At 40.4% G+C, this 25,679-nt stretch overlaps 2 protein-coding genes across 4 annotated transcripts in view; one reads left to right on the top strand and one right to left on the bottom strand.

The window, feature by feature from the left end:
• The window catches only part of CDC123 (cell division cycle 123), a 67,618-nt gene extending 48,833 nt beyond the window's left edge, over nucleotides 1–18,785 (bottom strand). The window contains exons 1-4 of one of the 3 annotated variants that reach the window (XM_066384640.1): nucleotides 18,410–18,785; nucleotides 13,470–13,541; nucleotides 8,036–8,093; nucleotides 7,734–7,766 (exon numbers count right to left, since the gene is read on the bottom strand). In XM_066384640.1, coding sequence (XP_066240737.1) covers nucleotides 7,734–7,766; nucleotides 8,036–8,093; nucleotides 13,470–13,541; nucleotides 18,410–18,483 — 237 coding nt within the window. In that variant the 5' untranslated portion in view covers nucleotides 18,484–18,785. The remainder of the gene's footprint in view (nucleotides 1–7,733; nucleotides 7,767–8,035; nucleotides 8,094–13,469; nucleotides 13,542–18,409) is intronic. The other 2 variants (XM_066384642.1, XM_066384641.1) reach the window with 2 other exon arrangements.
• Nucleotides 18,786–18,820: 35 nt separating this feature from the next.
• Nucleotides 18,821–25,679, top strand: part of NUDT5 (nudix hydrolase 5) — a 39,955-nt gene continuing 33,096 nt past the window's right edge. Inside the window, exon 1 of the mRNA XM_066384643.1 lies at nucleotides 18,821–18,992. The gene's annotated coding sequence lies outside the window, so the exon portion shown is untranslated. The remainder of the gene's footprint in view (nucleotides 18,993–25,679) is intronic.

Here is a 25,679-nt window from a genome sequence, read left to right on the forward strand (position 1 = left end):
CCTTCTGGGTCAGCTGATTCTAGTTGAGTATTCTAGCTTATTTAGCAGGGAAATTATAGGTAAGTAATAACAATGTAAAATATTTCTTATGGATGTGAAAATTCTATCCTGACTGATAGAAATCCAGTTATCTTCCCTCCCACCCTCCAGGGAGGAAAAACTAGCTCTTCCTCATTCACATATTCATTTCAATAATCAGTCCTAATCTATAAATGTGCCTGTTCTTTGGGTTCTCTTTGAGCCATTATAACAACTGCCTGGCTCGCTCACGAGTTAAAACTTTCAATGTGCGTTAAAGAGTTTTATATCTAGAGGAGTCATGATTCAGCCTTCTGCTGAAAATTATCTTTCAATAGACTTAACTAATAGGAATCTTTTAAGCTCATAGCTAAATGAGTCTATTTTAAATTTGCATAACACCTCAGTTGTCTTACAAGTTCCATTTTAAGTGTAGGATAAAATCCACACTTTAATCATATCCATGGATTTTCTGTGATCTGGGCTTACCTAATTTTCCAACTATCTACCACCACACCCCTGCACCATACCCATTCAGAAAGGTTACTTCTTTTTAAAAACAATTTTAAGTCATAATATGTTTTAAATATACAATATATATATATACACGCAAACTTGACATACTGGGGTGATAATCAAACTAACTGAGATACCTGGCCAGGTGTCCACTTTTAATTCAATATTTTTGTACCTACAACCAAGACTACTCTACCTAGCTAAGGCTATCATTTAAAATTGAAGCAGGGGCCCCGGCCAGTTGGCTCAGTGGTAGAGCATCAGCCTGGCGTGTGGAAGTGCCAGGTTCGATTCCCGGCCAGGGCACACAGGAGAAGCGCCCATCTGCTTCTCCACCCCTCCCCCTCTCCTTTCTCTCTCTCTCTCCCCTCCTACAGCCAAGGCTCCATGGGAACAAAGTTGGCCTGGGTGCTGAGGATGGCTCCATGGCCTCTGCCTCAGGTGGTAGAATGGCTCTGGTTGCAATGGAACAACGCCCCTGATGGGCAGAGCATCACCCCCTAGTGTGCTTGCCAGGTGGATTCCGGTCAGGCACATGCGGAAATCTGTCTCTCTTCCTCCTCACTTCTCACTGCAGAAAAATATATACTAAAATAAATAAATAAATAAATAAATAAATAAATAAATAAATAAATAAAATATAAGGAGAAATAAAAGCTTCCCAGGGGAAAAAAAAGGCTGAAGGAGTTCATTACCACCAAACCAGTATTGCAAGAAATGTTAAAGAGCCTGCTATAAGAAGAGGAAAGGAAAAAAGAAATTGCAAAAAAGAGAACTATAGGTTTAAAAAATAAAATGGTAATAAATAAGCACATATCAATAATAACCTTAAATGTAAATGGATTAAATGCTCCAAACAAAAGACATAGGTAGCCTGACCAGGTGGTGGTGCAGTGGATAAGAGTGTCGGACTGCGATGCTGAGAACCCAGGTTCGAGACCCCAAGGTTGCCAGCTTGAGTGCAGGCTCATCTGGCTTGAGCAAAAAGCTCACTGCCATGGACCCAAGGTCACTGGCTCGAGCAAGGGGTTACTCAGTCTGCTGAAGGCCCACAGAAATGGCACATATGAGAAAGCAGTCAATGAACAACTAAGGTGTCGCAACGAAAAACTGATGATTGATGCTTCTCATCTCTCTCCATTCCTGTCTGTCTGTCCCTATCTATCCTTCTGACTCTCTCTGTCCCTGTAAAAAATAAATTAATTAATTAAAAAAAAAAGACATAGTTAGCTGAATAGATAAGAAAACATGACCCAGTCTGATCAGATGGTGGCACAGTGGATAGAGCATCAGACGGGGATGCTGAGGACCCAGGTTCGAAACCTCAAGGTTGCCAGCTTGAGCAAGGGCTCATCCAGCTTGAAGCGCAAGGTCTCTGGCTTAAGCAAGGGGTCACTGGCTCAGATGGAGCCCCCGGCCAAGGCACATATGAGAAAGAAATCAATGAACAACTAAGGTACTGCAACTATGAGTTGTTGCTTCTCATTTCTCTCCCTTCCTATCTGCTGTTCCTGTCTGTCTCTCTTGCGCAGGCAAAAGAAAATAAAATGACCCATATATCTGCTGTCAACAAGAGACTCAACTCAGAACAAAAGATACACAAGGACTGAAAGTGAAGGAATTGAAAAAAATATTTTACGCAACTGGAAATTAAAAGAAAGCTGGGGCCCAGCGGTAGAGCGTAGGCCTGACGTGAGGGGGACCCGGGTTCGATTCCCGGCCAGGGCACATTGGAGAAGCGCCCATCTGCTTCTCCACCCCCCCCCCCTTCCTCTCTGTCTCTCTCTTCCCCTCCCGCAGCCAAGGCTCCATTGGAGCAAAGATGGCCCAGGTGCTGGGGATGGCTCCTTGGCCTCTGCCCCAGGCGCTGGAGTGGCTCTGGTCGCGGCAGAGCGACACCCCGGAGGGGCAGAGCATCGCCCCCTGGTGGGCGTGCCGGGTGGATCCCAGTCGGGCACGTGCGAGAGTCTGTCTGACTGTCTCTCCCCGTTTCCAGCTTCAGAAAAATACAAAAAAAAAAAAAAAAAAAAAAAAAAAAAAGAAAGCTGGGGTAGGCATACTTATATATGACAAAATAGCTTTTAAAACAAAGGGACAAAGAAGATCACTAAATAATGATAAAGAAATAATCCATCAGGAGGATATAACCATTGTAAATATTTATGCACCCAATATAGGAGCATATAAATATAGAAAGCAGATTTTGATATAAAGGGAGAGAATGACAGCAACACAATCATAATGGGAAATTTTAACACCCCACTGAAATCAACAATAGATCTTCTAGACAGAAAATCAACAAAGAAACAGTGGCTTTAAATGATCTAGTGATCAGCTGTATTTAATTGATATCTTCAGAACCTTTCACCCCAAAGCATCAGAATACACATTCTTTTCAAGTGCCCATGGCACATTTTCTAGGATAGACCACATGTTAGGATACAAAACAAGTCTCAATAAACTTAAAAAGATTGAAACCATATCAAGCTTCTTCTGTGACTAGAAATCAACTACAATAGAAAAGTTGAAAAACATTCAAACACTTGGAGGCTAAATAGCTGTTTTAAAACAATGAATGGGTTAACAATGAGATCAAAGAAGAAATCAATAATTTCCTTGAAACAAATGGACATACAACAATTCAAAATCTACAGAACACAGCAAAAGTAGTCCTGAGAGGGAAGTTCACAGCATTATAAGCTTACATCGAGAAGAAAGAAAATTCTCAAACAATCTCACCCTGAACGTTAAAGAGCTAGAAAAAGAACAACAAACAAAGCATGGAGAAAGTATAAGGAAGGAAATAACAAAGATTAGAACAGAAATAAATAACAAATTTCTAAAAAATTCTCTAGGTCAATGAAACCAAGAGCTGGTTCTTATAAGGGATAAACAAGGCTGATAAACCTTTAACCAGGCTCATCAAGAAAAAAAAGAGAAGACCCAAATAAGTAAAATTAGAAATGAAAGAGAAGTAACAACTGACATCACAGAAATACAAAGGATTCTGAGAAAATACAATAAAGATCTTTATGGCAATATATTGGACAACCAGGGCAAAATGGATCAATTCCTAGAAACATACAATCTTCCAAAACTGAATCGGGAAGAACCAGAAAACCTGAACAGACCAATTACAACAAATGAAACTGAAATAATTATCAATAAAACTTCCAACAAACAAAAGTCCTGGACCAGATAGCTTCACAGGCAAATTTTATCAAACATTCAAAAAAGAATACCTATACTTCTCAAGTTATTCCAAAAAATTCAACAGAAGGAAAGACTCCCAACTTCATCTTATGAGGCAAGCATTATCCTTATTCCAAAACCAGGAAAAAACACTACAAAGAAAGAAAACTGTAGGTCAAATCTCTGATGAACATAGATGCTAAAATACTCCACAAAATATCAGCAAACAGGATCCAGCAATACATTAAAAAAATCATACACCTAGATCAAGTGGGATTTATTCCAGGGATGAAATACTGGTACAATATTCACAAATCAACAAACAGGATTAATCACATAAACAAAATAAAGGATAAAAGTCACATGATCATATCAACAAATGCAGAAAAGGCATTTAATAAAATCCAGCACCCATTTATGATCAAAACTCTCAGCAAAGTGGAAAAATAAGGAATATATCTCAACATAATAAAGACCATATATAACAAATCGACAGCCAACATCATACTCAATGGGCAAAAACTAAAAGCAACCCCCCATTTTATTTTTATTTTTTTAAGTGAGAGAAGGGGAGATAGAGAGACAGACTCCCACATGCGCCCTGACTGGGATCCACCTGACAACCCCTATCTAGTTGATGGTTGAATCAACTAAGCTATCCTCAGTGCCCAAGGCTGACGCTAGGGCCAAACAAGCTATCTTCAGTGCCCAGGGCCGACACTCGAACCAATTGAGCCACTGGCTGTGAGAGTAGAAGAGAGAAAGAAGGGGGAGAGGGAAGGGAAGAGAAGCAGATGGTTGCTTCCCATGTGTGCCCTGACCAGAGATCAAACCCAAGACATCTACAGTGCAGGGCCAGCAATTTCCTTAAGATCACGAGCAACACAAAGGTGTCCACTTTCACCACTCTTATTCAACATAGTACTGGAAGTCCTAGCCAATCAGATGATAAGAAGAAATAAAAGTATCCAAATTAGAAAAGAAGTAAAACCATCCTTATTTGCTGACAACATGATACTGTACATAGAAAACCCTGAAGTCTCCATCAAAAAACTACTAGTCCTAATAAATAAATCTGGAAAAGCAGCAGGATACAAAATTAATATTCAGAAATCAGTGGCACTTTTTATACATCAATAATGAACTGTCAGAGAAATTAAGGAAAGAATCCCATTCACTATTACAACAAAAAAATAAAGTACCTTGGAATAAATTTAACCAAAGAAGTAAAACACTTGTACTCAGAAAATTATAAGACATTGAAAAAAGAAATTAGGGAAGACACAAACAAGTGGAAGTATATACCATGTTCAGGGATAGGAAGAATTAACATCATTAAAACATCCATACTACCCAAAGCAATCTATAGATTCAATGCAATTCCCTTTAAAATAACAATGGCATACTTCACAGATCTTGAACAAATATTCCAAAAATTTATATGGAACCAAAAAAGTACCAGGATAGCCTTAACAATCTTGAGAATGAAGAACAAAGTGGGATGTATCACATTTCCTGATATCAAGCTATACTATAAGGCAGGGGTCTCAAACTCGCGGCCCGCCCACCAATTTTGTGCGGCCACAGACTGGCCCGCAGACTAATCCACGAAGTTTGATTAGTCTGTGGGCAGCATAAAACTGGTGGGCGGGCCGCGAGTTTGAGACCCCTGCTATAAGGCCATTGTAATCAAAACAGCCTGGTACTGGCATAAGAACAGACATATAGATCAATGGAACAGAACAGAGAACCCAGAAATAAACCCACACCTCTATGGTCAATTCATATTTGGCAAAGGAGGCGAGAGAATACTATGGAGTAAAGACAATCTCTTTAAGAAATGGTGCTGGGAGGCCCCGGCCGGTTGGCTCAGTGGTAGAGCATCGACCTGGCGTGCAGGAGTCCCGGGTTCAAGTCCCGGCCAGGGCACACAGGAGAAGCACCCATCTGCTTCTCTACCCCTCCCCCTCTCCTTCCTCTCTGTCTCTCTCTTCCCCTCCTGCAGCCAAGGCTCCATTGGAGCAAAGTTTGCCCGGTCGCTGAGGATTGCTCTGTGGCCTCTGCCTCAGGAGCTAGAATGGCTCTGGTTGCAACAGAGCAACGCCCCAGGTGGGCGGAGCATCGCCCCCTGGTAGGCATGACGGGTGGATCCCGGTCGGGTGCATGCGGGAGTCTGTCTGACTGCCTCCCCATTTCCAACTTCAGAAAAATACAAAAAAAAAAAAAAAAAAAAAAAAGAAATGGTGCTGGGAAAATTAGACAGGTACATGCAAAAAATGAAACTAGACCTAGAGGAATACATAGGCTGTAAAATCTCAGACAGCTCTCACAGCTATATATTTGCCAATATATCTCTGGGCAAATGAAACAAACAAAAAATAAACAAATGGGACTACATCAAACTCAAAAGTTTTTCCACAGCAAAAGAAACCATCAACAAAATAAAAAGACAACCCACTATATGGGTGAACATATTTGCTGATACATCTGATAAGGGATTAATAACCAAAATTTATAAAGAACTTCTAAAACTCAACACCAAGAAAAACAATCCAATTAAAAAATGGGCAAAGGACCTGAATGACACTTCTCCAAAGAGGACATACAGATGGCCAATAGGCACATGAAAAAAATGCTCAATGTCACGATCATCAGAGAAATGCAAATTAAAACCACAATGATACACCACTTCACACCTGTCAGAATGATACACCACTTCACACCTGTCAGAATGTTGCTCATTAACAAATCAACACACAATAAGTGCTGACAAACGGTGTAGAGAAAAAGGAACCCTCCTGCACTGCTGGTGGGAATGCAGACCGGTGCAGCCACTGTGGAAAACAGTATGACTTTTCCTGAAAAAATTAAAAATGGAACTGCCTTTTGATTTAGTTTTCCCACTTCTGGGAATATATCCTAAGAATCCCAAACGACTAATTCAAAAGATGATATGCACCCCTATGGTCATTGCAATGTTATTTACAATAGCTACCACCAAGATCTGGAAACAGCCCAAATGTCCATCAGTGGATGAGTGAATAAAAAAGCCGTGGTACATATACACAGTAAAATACTATGCATAGTATAGTAAAAAAAAAAAAAAAAAAGGAGGAAATCTTACCTTTTGTGATAGCATAGACAGACCTAGAGAGTATTATGCTAAGTGAAATAAGCCAGGCAGAGAAAGACAAACCATATGATCTCACTTACATGTAGAATCTCTTTTTTTTTTTTAATGTTTATTGTACTGATTTTAGAACTAGAGGAAGGGAGAGAGGGAGAGAGAGACAGGAACATAGCTCTGCTCCTGTATGTGCCCTGACCTGGGACCAAATCAGCAACCTCTGTACTTTGGGATGATGCTCTAACCAAATGAGCTATCTGGCCAGGGCATACATGTGGAATCTAGTGAAACCAATCAACTGAGGAAAAAACAGAAACAGAGGCAGGGTCACAAGGAACAAACAGATGGACAGCTGTCAGAGGGAAGGGGGAGAAGGGGTCTGGACCAAGGGAGGTGAAGGGATTAGCCAAAAACCATATATACAAAACACATAGATACAGACAATAGAGTAGTAACACTCAGAGGGAAAAGGGGGGTGGCGGTAGGGGGAAGGGGCAAAGATGGGGGAAAGGGGAGGAGAAAGAGATTTTGCTTGGGTGGGGGGGCAGAACATGATGCAGAGTGTGGGTGGTGTTGCATTGTGCTGCACACTTTTAGATTCCATATATTTAGGCCGGATTCCTTCTTTTAGAGCTTAAGAGAAACAAGTCAAAGCATCAATTATGAACTTAAAATAGTTCCTTTGTAATCAAAGGAGGGAAAAGGGCAGGCCATGTTTGCCTATAAACAATAACTAAAGTTATTTTTCAAAATAATACAAAATAGCCATCAAAGAAACTGCTATTGAAAATGATGAGTAAATTAGAATTGAGAGTCATGAAACCCCAAGGCAACTGTGTGACTGCATGAGGCTGTCCCCATGCTGGTGCTCTGCTCTTACCGTAAGCGTAGCTGTGTTCTCATCATCCGACCACTGCAAGAAGAGGACGGGAAAAAAACCCATTAAATGTAGATAGTGTTCTGGGCTTCCAAAAAGCAGTGCTCTAGGTAAAAATTGTACATAAACAGGTGACATCTTTTCCTGAACAAAAAGTATATGTAAATAAAGTATATGTCAAAGTGAGATTTTCATGTAATTTCTCACTTTAATAAACACATGCTAAGATCTAAATGTCAAAACCATCTCAGAGATCATTGGAAATAGAACAGTCTACAGAACAGAGTATTTTGTTTTGGACCAACCTGTATTTCTTCTGCCTCACCATCACTGTCTGGCTGAGAACATGTTGGAGGATCTTCCCTAGAAGAACATAAAGCAAAACTTAAGCAAGTAAAAGGCTGTGGTACCATGTAGTCATAATTTCAGGTGTACTGAGTAAACAAAAAGCCTTTCAACTGGAGGGTAATAGTAGGAAAAGTCCATTTTTTAAGGCAGAAACTAATAAATATGTATACCAATAAGAATTTAATGAGTACAGTTAAAACAGCAGAATAAAAACACTATGCCTGCTTTTCAGAAATCACTGAGAAACTACTGAAAGAAAACTCAAGGTCCACCTCTGAGGATACTAAGAATCGTCCATAACTCTGAATCCATGGAAAGAGAAAGTGCTGCCAAGACAAGGAAGATCGAATGTGAAGGAGGAAGAAACCAGAAGAAACAGCTGAAGAGCTGTTCTGCACAGCTGATGGAATAGCCCTGAGGGGCAAGAAACATTTGTTTACACCACGAAAACAGTATGAAGGCTGATGTGCAGAATTACCTGAATTACCTGAGTCTGCTCTCTCCTTTCCTCTCTAAAGAAAGAAAGAAAAGAAAAGAGAAAGAAAAAGAAAGAAAGAGGAATAATTACCCAAGTCTGGACTGGTAACAGAGAGGTATGGGGAAAGAGGGAGAAAGAAATACTCATAAGCACTCTCTTTAAAGAAGCAGATGTCAGAAGGGGCCATCTAGCAGCCAATCTCATTGCCTGGGGAAAGCAAAGGCTGAATAAGCTCAGAGGAGATAACATTGCCCTGGCCCCTCCCCAATACTCAACTACAAATAACTGGTCTAGGAAGAACTCACTCATCTAATTGAAACAAATAATAATCAGAGTAATAGCCCGGACAAGATCTATACCAAGAACCTACAAGAAAAAGGAAAATGGGCCTCTGGTTAACCATGGGCATTTACCTATCCCTATGTTCCTTCATGGAAATCCACTAAAATGACAGGAAAGATCCCAAGAAGAAAGAGGACTCAAAAGGAAACTGCAAGAGGAAGATGGCAACAAAAGTTTGAAAAGCAGAAAGCTGAGGGGATAACTCACTGAGCAACAGCTGGAACCTGGAGACCTCTGGATGGTAAGACCAAAGCTCTGGGCTATGAACAGGCTGACTTGTGTGAAGTCCATAAAAAGGGCAGTAAGGCTCACCCAGTCTTCCTCAATTTGCACAACCAAGCAACTAATCCTCCTCTACCTTCTGTATATGCAGATTTATTCTCTAGGGCAGTGGTTCTCAAACTTTTTGAAGTCGGGGTGCATTTAAAATCCTACAAATAATTGTAGGAGCACTATATACAAATTTCTGAGAAATATGTTATAATAATTAAGTCAAATATTAAAAAAATATATATAAAGTCCAAGCATGCTTTTATGGTAATTAAAATAAATACGACAAAATTAAATTTATTCTGACATCAAAAAAAATTTTTTTTTTGTATTTTTCTGAAGCTGGAAATGGGGAGAGACAGTCAGACAGACTCCCGCATGCGCCCGACCGGGATCCACCCGGCATGCCCACCAGGGGGCGATGCTCTGCCCCTCCGGGGCGTCGCTCTGTGCGACCAGAGCCACTCCAGCACCTGGGGCAGAGGTCAAGGAGCCATCCCCAGTGCCCGGGCCATCCTTGCTCTAATGGAGCCTCCGCGGGAGGGGGAGAGACAGATAGGAAGGAGAGGGGGAGGGGTAGAGAAGCAGATGGGCGCTTTTCCTGTGTGCCCTGGCCGGGAATCGAACCCTGGACTTCTGCACGCCAGGCCGACGTTCTACCACTGAGCCAACCGGCCAGGGCCTAAAAAACATTTTTATGTTACATTTTTTGTTATGCTTTTTAGAATTCATAAAAAAGAGGAGTTAAAAAATAAAACAACCACAAAAAAGTTATCTTTTTATATATATAGATACATTCTAAATAAGATTTAGTAAATTCGACAGGTCCCGGCACAAATGTGTTAAGTTTTTTCTTGTATTTATGAGAAACATGAGCCTGATGTGTCCTAGCAATTTCTTCAATGTTTGGGCATATATTTGAAAGGCAAACTCTCATTTCCTGGTCAATACATTGAAGAATTCCTCTCTTTTTACTCTTGTGTCGAGGGTAGAAAATTCTAATTCACATAAGTAGGATGTTGAAAATTGTAGTAAAATGTTCAAAGTTTTTTAGATATTGCCACATATTCGTCTTTTATAGAAATCCAAAAGGCTTCAAGAGACAATTAATTCCTTATGTTTAGTCATCAATCCACAATCAGTGGATATAGCTGCCAGTTCTTCTTCTCCTGTTAATGTTAAACCAAAATCATTTGAAGTTTCCATGAATGAATTTCTAATCCAAATCATATTGTTCAGTGTTAAGGGATGGAAAATGCTATAAATTAAATTCTGCCCGTCAGCCTTCAAATCCTATTTTATTTACACTTAACTTTTGCTCACTTCCAGAATTGGATTCTTCAATATCACGCTTCTTTTCTGAAGCTGGAAACGGGGAGAGACAGTCAGACTCCCGCATGCGCCCGACTGGGATCCACCCGGCACGCCCACCAGGGGGCGATGCTCTGCTCCTCCGGGGCGTCGCTCTGCCGCGAACAGAGCCACTCTAGCGCCTGGGGCAGAGGCCAAGGAGCCATCCCCAGCGCCTGGGCCATCTTTGCTCCAATGGAGCCTTGGCTGCGGGAGGGGAAGAGAGAGACAGAGAGGAACAGAGAGGAAGGAGAGGGGGAGGGGTGGAGAAGCAGATGAGTGCTTCTGTGTGCCCTGGCTGGGAATCGAACCCGGGACTCCTGCACGCCAGGCCGACGCTCCACCACTGAGCCAACCGGCCAGGGTGGAGGGGGTCTATTATCTTCATACAACATCAGGGTGGTTAACTCTTTTGCCGACCGGCAGGAATTTCCCACAGACTGGCAGTTGAAAACCACTGGAATAGGCTACCATGGAAAAGAATAAAGTAACTGTGTCCATTAATTCATTCATTCAGTCAACAAACATTTATTGAGCCCAGTCTGGGCTAAGTTATAGATGTAAACAAGACACTTGGAAGAGTGTATAGCCTGGAGTGAAAGGAATGTATTGTATGTAGAAGTAATGGGAGATGAGGCTTGAAGAATCAGGAGCTGTGGCAGCCCTAACAGCCATTTCCTCACTTCTCTGAAAATAAAAACTCCAACTTGTTCAGATGCTAACTAAGTGCCTCTGTGCCCTATGGACTTCTCCCAATCACACAGTGACTACAGACCAGTCCCACCAACCATGGTTATTCCATCTTCTTGCCAGACAGGGACCCAACACAAACCAACAGGCACCAGAAGGACCCTGGGAAACTCTGCCCTGCTTTTAAAAGGAGACATGCAACCAAACCTCATTCATCCTGACCTCTGGATGTGGTAGTCTGAGAACATATGCTTGAAGCTACTACAGCGAACTTGGACTCTGGAGAAGAAAACCAAGAGATGCTAATTTTGAATCCTGACATCATTAAAATACTATCCTTCTAAGTAACTGCCAGGTCTTAGGGCTTCTTGTTACCTTGTTACATGAAGTAATATAGAGGGGTCCAAGGGTTACAACACGGTTCCCTTCCCAATACAGTGACGTAACCTGAATTTTGGTGTAAGCTGAAATATACCCTAGCCTAAGTCACTTACCTAATACACTTGTAAAATCATAATCTAGAACATAAAAACACAACTAAGCCAAAAATGGTGTCGGTAAGCATACTGGGAGATGCCAACTCTCTCACTCATGTCGCATTACTGTATATTCTTCCACCACGTGCCACCAAACTAGATAGTCCATGTAGTCCCTGAGTACAACATTAACAGTGTAAACCAAAACACTCACGTCTCAATTTTTTTAAGTTTTTAAGGAAGTGAGCATCATAAACTTGTAATATTGTATGTTGAGACTGTTGTGACTCGAGGATCCCCTGTACTGGCCCGTTAAGCCATTATTAAATTTATTTAAATTTTAATTGTTTTAAAATTGATTTTAAAGAGAGGAAGGGAGAGAGCAGCAGAGAGAGAGGAACATCAATCTGTTCCTGCATGTGCCCTGACTGGGAATCAGAGGCCGACTGTTTGGTTTTTTTTTTTAGCGAGAGAAGGACACGAAGGGAGAGAGATGAGAAGCATCAACTTGTGGTTGCAGCATTTTAGTTTTTCATTGATTGCTTCTCATATGTGCCTTGATTGCGGGTCTCCAGCCAAGCCAGTTGACTCCTTGCTCAAGCCAGCGACCTTGGGCTCAAGCCGGCAACTGTGGGGTCATGGGTATGATCCCACGTTCAAGCTGGATGAGCCTGTGCTCAAGCCAGTGACCTCGGGTTTTGAACCGGGGTTCTCAGTGTTCCAGGCCAACGCTCTATCCACTGCACTTTCAGGCCAAAGCTCTATCCACTGCTCCAACACCTGGTCAGGCTACCCATTATCTCTTTTAAACCTGCCGCAACATTGTAAGGTTTGTTCTTTATCATTCACGCATTTACAGACAAGAAACTGAGACACAAAGAGCTACTAGTTTTAAAAGATGAAAAAAGTTCCAGAGAGGAGATGGTGGTGATGGTTGCACAGCATCCATAAACGTACTCAATACCGATGAACTGTGCACTTTAAAATAATTAATAGGGCCAATTTTATGTTATGCATATTTTATTGCAGTAAAACACATTTTTTAATAATTCTAAGGGAAAATTATTTTGAACCTAGAATTTTATTTAAAAAAAAGTGATATACCAGCAAGGGTTAGTATTAGGCTACTTTAGAAAGTATGGTAAGGGATGAGTACTATGATAACATGACTTCTGAGCAGAGATCTGAATGAACATACAAGAACATCATTAAATTGTATCAGGCTTAAACTTTTCCAAGTTTGCACTAAAAAGACTAAAGCATGGTAACTTCTTCCTTTTATAAATAGAGGAACTACGTGAATAGAGAGGGTGGAGGTGGGGCCGTAGTGGCTTGACTGTGGGAAACAAAACGCTAAGGACTTAAATGATACACCCTAATAAAGCTTTCTGTTGATAACAAACAATAAATTTTTTTATCTTAAAAATTAAAGAATTTCAAAGGGTCCTACCATGCCATCTCTTCCCACCCCCAGCCCTCTCCATTTCCAGAAGGAATAGTTATCATATCAATTTTCTACAGGCAGAGAGAAAGGAACTGCCCAATTTCATAACCAGTAATTATTAGAGAAGGAAGTACTCAATTTTGAAAATCTTTATTAATTGAGCATTGACAAAAATAAAGGATAAAGAGCACATAATTTTAGCTAGGGAAAAAAGGGGGGGAGAGAATAGTGCCAAAGCTAATATATATATATTTATTTTACATGGCAATGACTGAGATTTAACCAGTACAACATTCCTTTCTGATAAAAGCATTTAAAATGTTTTTTCTGATATACTTTACCTTCCTGAAACCACCAGAGTTCCATCATCAAGTAAATAGTCCTTCACATTCTGGGGAAGTGGAAGAATGACACTAAAAAAAAAAAAAGCATATACCAAAAAAGGCATCATTTTAAAAGATTAGGCATAAGCAGAGAGAGAAAAATTTCAAATTCTTTATTTACTTGTTTCTATTATTTGAACATAAAGTGGGAAATGTTAACGATGTACGTTTGGTAGCAATAGACGAGAAATGATAATAATATGAATAAATATTGCAATAAGTTAAGTTAGATTCATAAAATTATCACAATCGTCTTTGTGGTAAATAATGAAACAAAAGTCAGCCAAATCCAAAGCAGCAGGCTGAAATAACAATATAAAAGTAACAAACTCAAAAGAATTCTAAGTGCGTATAATGAGTATGGGCCTTTAGGAAATTAGAGACCAGCAGATAATTGCAGCAACACAGGATATGTAGCAAACAAATCGAAAGATGAACAGCATCCAACCACCCTCTAAGAGAGAAGGCAGAAGTCAACTTAAGGTTCTGGAGAGCCTAACCTGTGGTGGCGCAGTGGACAGAGAGCATCAGCCTCAAATGCTGGGGTCGCTGGTTTGAAAGCCTGGGCTTGCCGGTCATGGCACTTACAAAAGCAACAAGCTAGCAATGAACAACTAAAGTGAAACAACTGTAAGCTGATGCTTCTGCTAACTCCCCTCTCTTTTCTCTCTGCAAAATCACTAACATCTTTAAAATCAATATAAACTTTTTAAAATATCACTAAAATCTTAAAAAAAAAAAAAAGATTCTGGAGAACATCTTTGACTGGCAATGACCATATAAGCCTAATACGTGCTACAGGGGCATGCGTTTAGTGACATCCTACTTAACTGCTCACCAGAGCAGTAACCTTCCTTAACTGGCATGCTTTGGTTTACTTTGCTTCAGATCACCATAACTAAGGATGGTAAAGCCATACTTGAAGTTGCTTTAAAAAAAAAAAAAAAAGAAAACTCATGGGATAATTTGTTTTTTTTTACTCTGTAATAATAAATCACTGAAGAAATCTTGCCAGATACCAACAGGAAATGCTATTATTTTAATCATGAGGTATATGTATTTTAAAAAAATGTTTTCCATTGATTTGGGAGAGCAAGGGTGGGGGGGTTGGGGGGCGGAAGGGAGGGAAAGAGAGAGAAGCATCAACTTGTTGGTTCACTTAGCTGTTCCATTTAGTTGTTTACTCACGGATTGCTTCTCCTATGTGCCCTAACTGGGGGTCAAACCCACAAACCATGCTGGGTCAATGCTTTATCCAGAGTCAGACAACAGGGCAAAGGCATACATATTTTTTTAAGTAAAAATGATCATGATTTGCTTTCAGAGAGTCAACAGAATATCACTGATTATAATATGCTTCATTTATTTATTGAATAAATTTTGGCACATTACAGTGGTTTTTGTGCAAAGAAATGATTACTCATTGACTATCTTGGTTTTAAAAATTAATTATCTGATTTATGAAAGTTTCAATTTCATATTCAAAAGCCTAGCTCTTCAGGTTTTTATAAAAATTCAACTGTTGCCTGACTAGTGGATAGAGCATCATCCCAGTGCTCCTAGGTCATGGGTTCGATCCCTGGTCAGGGCACAAACAAGAAGCAACCTATAAGTACACAACTTAAGTGGAACGAGTTGATGCCTCTCTCTCTCCCTCCCTCTCTCATTCTAAACTAATTACACAATTTAAACTGGAACCACAGGTTAATCTGTGTTATATATTTATGCTAATTATCCACAACATGGCAACATTTAAAAAATACTAAATAAACTTAGGAAAAAAGTTAAAACTCTTAAATTTGAATTATTTCATTACCTCCATATTTAATTCTAGTTCTTCTTGGGGTTAAAGATACTTACTCACTGAAGTGGGGTATCCCAAGAGAATTAGAAAGGACCTTTATAAGAGAAAGCAAAGTTTATCTTCTTCTCAGGGGCCTGAGACTGAGAAATGCTGACAGGGATACCAGCTCCTAGACATCTAGGTTGATTTTCCTGACCACAGTGAGAAGAACAGACAGAGCCCTCTTTTAAGTCAATAAAGTCTCTCAGTCCCCAAATCGATGATATCAGAGTCCATATCATCTGTTTTTGAGTTACACTAATTCTCAAATCTGATTTGAATCAGGACTTTCCCTCCAGGTTGTATCATCCCTAGATCTATTTATTGTTTGATTCTATTCTGAATTATTTGCATACTCTTCCTCTTTGGAGGGTCTATAACTTTTATAGATATTAGCTGACATCAAGTTGGATTCTAGTTCCCATGAGTCACTGAGTACAGTCAGTTCTAAAGTTCTCCTCATGACGTTATCTTGCATTATGTTATGTAAGTCAAGGAGGGTACCAAGATGATTCCATTAAGAAATCAAGGCCTATGAGCGGAAAAAAATGTAAAAGAAAAAGTCACAGTACAATATGGTAAGTGTTGGACCAAGTGCTACCAAAACTCGGGCGCAAAAAGGAACTATGCCTCAAAGACTAAAGCTATAAAGAAGTCATTGCCAGGCACACTTTACACATAAAGCTGTCAGAGAAGAGCTTCAATCAGTCATTGAAATCCATTATGCAGGTGAGACTCCAATGAAGCTTAACTGGCAGATGTAAAAAAACTAAATGACAAAGTACCTATATCACTAGGTTGATTCAGTTCTATAGAGAGAGGCTAGCTACTCTAATAACATTTTAGACGTAGAAGAGGCCTTTACAAGATTATTATATCTTTTATGTTTGAGGAATGACAGATTTAGAAAGGTAAAGTGGATGGCCCAAAGTCTTCTAGCTAATTTCTCTTAAGCCTGAGTCAAAGTTCTAGAACTTGTCAAAAATTATACTTCTATTCTTACCTGCAAAATTATCTCTGAACCATTATTAATAGACCTGAAATAATGATGCTGACTAAAAAACCAGAATATAATATAGTGTATAAAGCTGACAATGGTAATAACAAAGTGAACACAATTCTACCAGGCTGGCCTGGGTTGTGGAGGGATAGGTCCAGTGACATCACCACAGCAATGACTAGACTGAAGAGTTTAAACAGAGTAAAGAATGGTTTCAGGAAACACAACTTAGTTGTGGACTGTTCAGAAAAATTCCACCTCTTGGTTTATTTTTCACTCTCAGCTTCTTATGAATGTTACATATTTTAAGTGAACTGAAATTATTTTGCTTCAGTAGAGCTTTGATTAAATCCAAAATGTAACAACACACAGCATATTTGTTTACTACATGCTAGAAACAGCTGTAGGCATTTTATATAAATGCTTTATCTCATTCAATGCCCATGATAATCCTATTATTGTCTCAATTTTCCAGATGGAACTCAGAGAGATTACACACTGCTCAAGATGCTGGTGGAACTTAAAGTTCAAAGCCAGGCAGATGGCCCTGACTCCACAGTTCAATTCTTAATCATTATACTTAACTGCTTAAGACAAAAAAAAAAAAAAACTACAGCACAGGTTATGAAAGAACTGCACAGAAAGCAAATGTCAGTGTTAAATGAACTCTGTGAAAATGTCTGACAAATTCACAATTATACTTTACATTACATCAACCCAAAATAAATATTTCTGTCATTGTGCCAGATCCTATTTCAATTATGCAAGGTAATGAAGGACTGGCATATCATAAAGGAAAATCACTTCCATGACAGGAGGTAATGTCTGCTGCTGCTGCTGCTGTTGAAACCCTTCCTTTTGTTTGTGTGCCTTTGACCATCTTCAAATGCAAAGATTATCTTCCTTTGTGTTGCTCTAACCTTCATTACACCATAGGTAACAGGAAGCAGATTCTATGTAAGAGTAAGAGGATGAGAAAGGATTGTCTTGAATCATCTCATGCTCTTTCAGTCCCTCACGATTTCAAAACAGTTTCCCTCTCTACATTCACACACTCTGCCCCAAGAGGACAAGAATGAAAAGCAAGGGGCAGTTGATATCTAAATAATTGGCCATCTAGACCAAAAGGGGGAACATGCAAAGTACAGGAAATCCTATCTATGGATTTGTAGTTCTTTGACCTATCCCTCTTAGTGAACAAAAGCCTATCCTAGCAGTGTTCCAGATGTTATGATTGCTTATGAACATTTGGGGATATTCTCCTAGCTGCCTTGCCTACGATATCTGAACTTCCTGGGTGAAGGATGAAACAGTTAACCCTGATTGCCCCGCAAAATAAGGATGGATTCCATGCTTGTAGGCTAGAGAAATAGAAAACAAATACCGTTCCATAACTTTTCCAGATAGCTTCTTCTGGTGGTAAATGACCATACCTCACAATATATAACTAACTAATGCATTCCATAAACACTGTCAGATTGGAGCTTCACAATAGAATCTGAGGTGGGGTCTGTATCACTGTTCTTATTTTATGGTGACTGAAAGCAGGGAAGATCCCCGGTAGGTTAGTCAGTGGCAAAGCCGAGACTATCCTCTCTTGATTAGTTACCCTCTCTGGTAATTCTAAAAACAATGATGGTGAACTCCCAAGCCTACACTGGCTTAATCTACTACACAATAACCTCTGACCTTCGCTGAACCATGACATGCCCTTTGACGTCCCCTAGCACACTCCCCGACACGCAGGAGAACGCACGGGAAAGAGAAAGTCGAAATCTCTACTCTGGCGCTCCCACCCAGTCTTTACAAGGCCTGCATTTTAAAAAATCTTATTTATTGATTTGGGGGTTGGGGGAGAAACATCAATGTTTCCGTATGTGCCCTGACAGTGGATGGAACCGACAACCTCTGTGTATCAGGACCACGCTCTAACCAACCGAGCTATCTAGGCAGGGCTGCAATTTTTTTTTTCTTTTTTTCGATGCAGATAGCATTCGCCCAAAATGCCGCAGTTTCCTTTTGCCAGCACCCAGGCGTAGCTCCCTCCCTTCTCACCTCTTTATGGTAAGGCTTCGGAACAGTGGGTACCATGCGGAGAACTGACAGTGCAGCACATGCTCCTTCTTCATCCTCCAGCAGCAACCGTCGTTTCTCTCTCCTTCCAGTACTCACCCGGAACCCACTTCTTCAATTCCGGAAGTGCCCGCCAAGCTATTTTGGCTCAAGGACTCTTCCGGCCCATCAAACAAGGAGGAAGAGACAAAAAAGAGAGCAGAGAAAGAGAACTGTGAGGAGTCCTTTTTTGTGTACATTCACACACGCACACAAAAACTGAGGAGCCTTTGGGTCCAGGAGAGTAATTCCGGAAGTGTTGAGAAGCGGAGTTTAAGAAGTACACGCCTCCGTTTCCTTTCCTGGACTGCACTGCCCCGGAAGGTAATCTTCTAAGGCTATATACCCGGCGAAGGTTCTATGGGTGCCGGGAAGGATCATGTGCACGTCCTGTTATAACTGCGAAGCGCGGCAGTGTCTCAAGCAGTAGCACCGGCATCTCTGGAGAAGGCAGCCTGGGAGTCGTCCTTTCTTCTTCCGTCCCCCTTCCCAAAGGCGTACCCTTCCTTTCACCCCACACCTTGGAGTAGGTAACTGGGCGCGGGCCAATCACATACCAGACCTATTTGGGGGAGAGGGTGGAAGCACATCTGGAGCGTGCAGACAGCCGCGGGCGCATCTCCTGGTGTGTGCTCTAGGCTCGCATTCCCTGGCAACCAGGAGTTTGCTGCTGCGGAGGCAGAGAAACGAGGGCCAAGTTCCACTCCACTACCTTGTATCCCTGTGATATAAGGTACTGGAGTAGAAGAGCTTGAGCTGCTCGGACTAGAAAAGTAAAAAAAACATCACAGTTAAATATTAATTTGCAGTGATTGAGGCATCTGGTAAAAGGAGGGGAATGATCCCCTCTTCTTTCGTGCGGGATTGTTATGATAGGGAAGGAATCCCATCTGTACAATCCTAGGGAGTTAGACTTTGGAAGTACAGGAGGAGAGGTCAAGTGGAAGACTAGAGGAAGGGGGAAGGGTTTCTCCTTTGAGGGTCAAGTTCATTTACACCAGTCCCGCAGCAGTAGCAGCCTGAAAAAAGCTAGATTTTATCAATATCCATACCATGCTGGAATCATAAGGCTTGAAGATTCCTAGTCGAACTTGTAATATCATTCCATTTTCCTCTTCCTCTTCCCTCCCCATCATCCTATAATGTTTTTCCTACTCCTTCCGTCATAAAATATCAGGTGGCGACCAGAAAATAGGATATTAAGGAAGTTCACTTTTTGAAAAATGGCTAGCTGCTGAGAAACATCTTTTAAACCTAGCCCTCGCCTCTTACAGTTGAATACCTTGGGCTTATCCCAGGTACCTATGCCTAAAGATGCACATTTTAGATGTCTCCTTTAAGTTGCACAACTTACTGGTCCATGTAAGCAGTCTTAAATCGGAAAGGTAAGAGCCCGATTACAGGCCTCTTTAGAAAAGTATTTTTTAGATTAATTACTAGGTCCTCCCCCTTACCTGGAGTTAAAAATTCTTACCCTTGGGAATATGCATTGTTTCATGTTTTTTTTTGTTTTTCTCAAAAATGTTACTGGCTAAGTGGTTTAGTGGGAGCACTGCCTTTTTTTTTTTTTTTTTTTTTTTAAGATGTCATTTATTCATCTTAGAGAGGAAAGAGAGAGAGAGAAGGTGGAGGAGTAGGAAGCACCAACTCCAGTATGTGCCTTGACCAGGCAAGCCCAGGGTTTTGAACCAGCAACCTCAGCATTCCAGGTGGATACTTGATCCACTGCACCACCACAGGTCAGGAGGGAGGATTGCTTTTAAAGATATACTTTCAAAGCAAAGGTAAATAGATTCTAGTGTTGTAGTATTTATTTGGGGAGGGGCAGTGGTAGTGGTTCATAAGTACTGAGGTCCAGGATTATGCAATCCTTTGTTTTGAGGGGGAGAAAAACAAAAGCAATATTCCATATATGTTAGGAAAATGATGCCAGACTAATAGTGACCTCATGCCAAATGGGACAGTCTCTCAAATTTTGTTTTGACCTAGGAATAAACAAGTTACAGCAAAAGAAATGTTAACTGTGATCGGGGTGAATTTGAGTAAGGTATTCTCTCGAAAATAGGAATTAATAGGTGTACATGAGAAAGTAGAAAATGAAAATATAGTCATTCTGAGAGAAGTAATACAGTAATAGCCCAGGAAACTTGAGTGTGGAGGTTGTTCAGTGGCTTTAGTATTATTCACAGTTGATTTAAATTGTGACATTTAACCAGCATTAAATCTACATTACAGATTCTCCAGTATTTTGAATGAATCCAGCAAAATTTGCTTTCATTATTTTTTAGCCACCACGTTTTTCTTCACTTAGCCATGAAGTGTTTATATTCATTAAGTTTCTTCAATAAAACCTTTACAACAATGGAAATAGTTGCTTTTTCTCATGCCAAAAATGTTGGTAGCCAAGTGATGGGTGTTATTGTGCAATTACAGATTTAATAGTGAATAAAATTTCCTTCTCTGAATCCAAAACATGACTAACCCTTCTAGGTTAATATTTCCAATTACCTGCTGATTTTCTCCACTTAAAAATCTTGCCAGCATCTCAAACTCAGTGAGTCCACTTTTGAACAGTGTCCTTTAAGATCATCTTCTTGGAATTAGCTTTGGAAACCTCTTTCCCAGAAGCTGTTTTAGGAAAAGTAAACTCTCATCTGCAAGGAATTAAATCTTTTCTTGCTACTGCTGCCACCCTAGGCCAAACTATTGTCCGTACTATTACAAGAGGTTCTTTATTATAACCCATTAAACTTCCCAAGGGTAATTAACAGTTCACTCTTGCTCAGCCAGAACTAGAACTAAATAATGATTATAAATCAAGTATCATAATTTATGTAGAATGTTAGTTCCCTCCCTCCCCACCCAACCCCCACCCACACCTGCCTAAAAAGAACAGAAAAATTTTCATTGCCTTTCCATCAGTAACAAATTAAGTACAGGAAAACTTCATTATCTGAGGGTAATTTTTGTCAGCAAAAAAAAGCTCACTTAAAGTGAATTCATTTGATGTGGATACCAAAATCTTACTATAAATAGTACAAAAGAAGGACTGATCAAAATATTACCTTAAACTTAATTTTAAAGGTTTATAATTATAACCAAAGTTATTAAATAGAACTGTATTAAGTCTCTTCGTTATAAATTAAGTGGTTCTTCTATATAATCTATCTGAAAGAATGCAGAGTGGCATCTTAGACATATCCAAACATTAGATGTTTGACTTTAACACAGTCATAAAATTATTATTGCAAACACGATCCTCTCAGGCTTAATTTCTTTCAGACTGCCTTGTTGATTCCTCTACCCAGTGATTAAGCAGTTCCAACTGCCTGACCTTCATTTGTCAATCAGATGCTTTGCTTATGATTTCAGCTCCTACATCTTTTGTTTGAAAATAGATGCTATTTATAATACTCAACTTTCACCTGAGAGTGACCAGCCAATGTATAATTTAATGGTGTGATATTTGCCTCATTTTCCAACCTCAGCAAACTGCAAGTTGAGATTCAGGTATGGTAATTATTTGAATAAAAATAACGAGCAACTCCACAACCTGGCTTTTGAGATTCTCAGTTTTTCTTGAATCTTAACTCCCACTTACCTTTAATCCAGCTGTTATTACTAATACCCAAGTTTGTGGCAAAGTGATCACTTATCTTCCTCCCTTCAGCAGAACACTAACTGTAAGAGCTAACTCTAAGAGGAGTTTACATAGCAACAAGTTTGTGACATGCCAGTTAGAGTATGACCAAAAAATTCTGAGTTCTAAATTCAAATGAGTTTCCAGACAGTGACAGAAATGGACAAAATAGTCTGTTAATATCTGTGAAACAGCTCTGACAAAGTCTGCTCACATTCCTGTATATCTGTTGCAAGTTAGGATTAATTTCCAGGTGGCTATTTCCACAATTATCTATGGAGCCAGGCTCTGTAGAACCCCAGAAGCCCCCACTTGTTATTTACACAATTTCCCAATCTGCTTCCCACAGCTAATCCACAGAAGCCCAAGCTTCCTTGAGGGCTCTGCTGCCCATCCCGAAACTAGCCCTTTTTACCATCTTCCATCCTCTTTGTCTATAGTTAATATAAATCCTTTCAGAAGGGCTTTACATCTTTTTTCCCCTACCCGATATTAAAAAATGCTTGCAAAACTCCAGGGGAACGCTGACATACTGTCTTTCCTACCTAGCCATACTGCAGGTTTAGATTCCATACCTCAAGACTGGTCTATTTTGTTTTGCTAGCAATGGCCTAATAAAATCTTTCTTTTGAAAAGACTTTGAGCTGTGGAAGTTAAAATTTTTTAATAGGTCGCTGAGTGCTTCAAATTGCTGGCAAATTTGGGAGAAGGGGGCAGGCATCCAGCTGAATCCATCCCTTGGAGATGTGTTTGCAAATAGTAATATTACCTGTTGTATGTTTTTTGTTTGTTTGTTTTTTGAGAGGTTGGGGAAGGAAAACTTGAGAGCCACAGGGCTTGTCAAACATTCCTGTAATTTTTCAACCCAGATAGTCTCTGCTTGGTTCATGGTGGTTCCTTCTCTTGGAATGCTTTGCCTGCCTTGGTCTGTAAATCTCATGTTAAAAATCATACTGCGTTGGCCCTGGCTGGTAGGCTTAGCGGTAGAGGGCCGGCTGGGCATGTGGAAGTCCCAGGGTTCGATTCCCGGTCAGGGCACACAGGAGAAGCAACCATCTGCTTCTCCACCCCTCCCCCTGTCGTTTCTCTCTCTCTCTCATCCCTTTCTTCTGTCCTGCAGCCAGGCCTCCACTGGAGTGAGTTGGCCCAGGCACTGAGGATGTCTCTAGGGCCTTTGCCTGGTTGTAAGGGAGCAAGGGCCCCAGATGGGCAGAGCATCACTGTCTAGTGGGCTTGCCGGGTGGATCCCAGTTGGGGCGCATGCAGGAGTCTGTCTCTGCCTCCCCTCCTCTCACTAAAAAAAAAAGTAAAAAATCAAACTGCATTAGTAGTAGCCTTTTAAAAGTCTACAACTTTGCCCACCTCTCAAGTGGATGTGATTTGACCCTCATTTAAAGCACCCTGGTATTGCCTGCATTGTCTGTATAGCAGACATTGGCCCCTGTGAGATCCCCAAGAGCAGGAAGAGCGGTCAGTTTGCACTTATACGCAAACATTTCCACTGCCCATGCACACAGGTAGACTTCACTGTATAGGAACTCTAAACCCTGTGACATTTTCCCTCACTACAGGTTTTGTGCCCTGGAGAAACCATACATTCGACACACCATAGACTTTCACTGTTCAAACCAAACAGTTAAAATGGCTTATGTGAATTATAACAGTAGAACATTCAGCATTACATATAAGGGTATATCTTTTAAGTATAATACACATTACAGCAAAATGCAAATGACCTTAAATTCTGGCTAATGAAGTGGGTAGGATTCAAATTCAACTACTTTTACATCTCGACACAGCTTTGAGTCAGCTTAGGAAAGCTGCTGTCACAGTAATGGAGACCAGATTGGAGCACAGAATGGGAGCCTCAATTGTTTCTGCAATGTGCTACTTATAGTGACTGGCTCCCAAACCGTACCATTTAGAAATGGTGCTGCAAATAATGTTTGTTATGTTTCTGTAGTATTTTTTAGATGTTTTTATAATCCTGAACATTTTGGAAATCAGTACAGAATATACTTTTGAAATCACTCTTTAATCATATTTTTCATTCACACTGTCTACAGATTTCCCCTTGGGGCTGACTGCATTAATACAATTACCCTAGAGAAGCCAGCCCTGCTTGCCACTTTTCCCCTATTCTAATTTATGCCTGTAGCTTGTTCTTTTGTCTTTTTGTCTCTAATATTCTAGCTTGAATGTTTTTAATAGTCTGTCTGAAACAACTGTTTATTGCTACATTTGCCGACCCAGGCTGAATCTTTTGATTAAGGACTGTTTTGTAATTTGAGTTTAGTTAACCTGGGTGAATGAGCAGATGCAGAGCCATTCTTCAGAACAGCACTTCTTCACCTTTTTGGCAATCAACAATCCCTTTGAAAATCTGAAGGACTCTAAAGATACAAACCCGAGGAACCTAGCAGATAATTAAATGCTTTGAAGTTTTATGTAAATCAGAAGGAACTAGTGGCCCCATTTTCCCCAAAGATACTCACAGGGCTGGGACAGGAACCTCTATGTTATTTCAAATTAGATGTTACTGCCCATTTTGTCTAGACTGCCTGGGAATCCAGATTAAGAACCCTTTTAATAGAGAATATTACAGATTAGCTATTTCGTCTATTCTGTTGGTACTTACATTTTTGAAGACTGTAATTCTCTGCTTTAAGAAGTGGCCCTGGCCGGTTGGCTCAGTGGCAGAGCGTTGGCCTGGCGTGCGGGAGTTCTGGGTTCGATTCCCGGCCAGGGCACACAGGAGAGGCGCCCATCTGCTTCTCCACCCCTCCCCCTCTCCTTCCTCTCTGTCTCTCTCTTCCCCTCCTGCAGCCAAGGCTCCATTGGAGCAAAGTTTGCCCGGGCGTTGAGGATGGCTCTGTGGCCTCTGCCTCAGGCGCTAGAATGGCTCTGATTGCGGCAGAGCGACGCTCCAGATGGGCAGAACATCACACCCTGGTGGGCATGCCAGGTGGATCCTGGTTGGGTGCATGCGGGAGTCTGTCTGACTGCCTCCCCATTTCCAACTTCAGAAAAATACAAAGAAGTTTGGATATGTATGAAAAAGTTATTTGTGGTCAGTGTTACTTTTTAAAAGGTAAAAAAATTTAACTTAATCCAAGCGTTTTATACTATTATAGACCGCTTATGTTGTGTAGTAAATGGGATTGCTTGGTTGCCTAAAAGTTATTTTCTCTTAATTTGTAGAATTAAAAGTGGAGGAAATTTTCCTTCTCTGACATTAATGGAAGGGAATGGAAATCTAGAATGTAAAAATCTAAGTAGATACAGTTCTTTTATCTGGAAGTAGAGCATGCAGGTAGACAAATAGCCCACCTTTGGTTAGTTTTCATCTGGGTTAGCATTCTACTTGGACTATAATATGTAAACTGTCTAATGTAAACCAATGTCAGTTGATAGTTTACCTAATAAATTATTACCTGGGGTACTTTCAAAGGAATACTATCTGTTTTCTTATGCTATATATATAGTCAGTATGCTAAATGTCTGTCCTTAAATTTCTATTCATGTAGCTTCTGTATTAATTTCAAGCCTCTTTTCCAACATCACTATAGAGGC

Source organism: Saccopteryx leptura, chromosome 5 (assembly GCF_036850995.1).
Source record: "Saccopteryx leptura isolate mSacLep1 chromosome 5, mSacLep1_pri_phased_curated, whole genome shotgun sequence".
Lineage (NCBI taxonomy): Eukaryota > Metazoa > Chordata > Mammalia > Chiroptera > Emballonuridae > Saccopteryx > Saccopteryx leptura.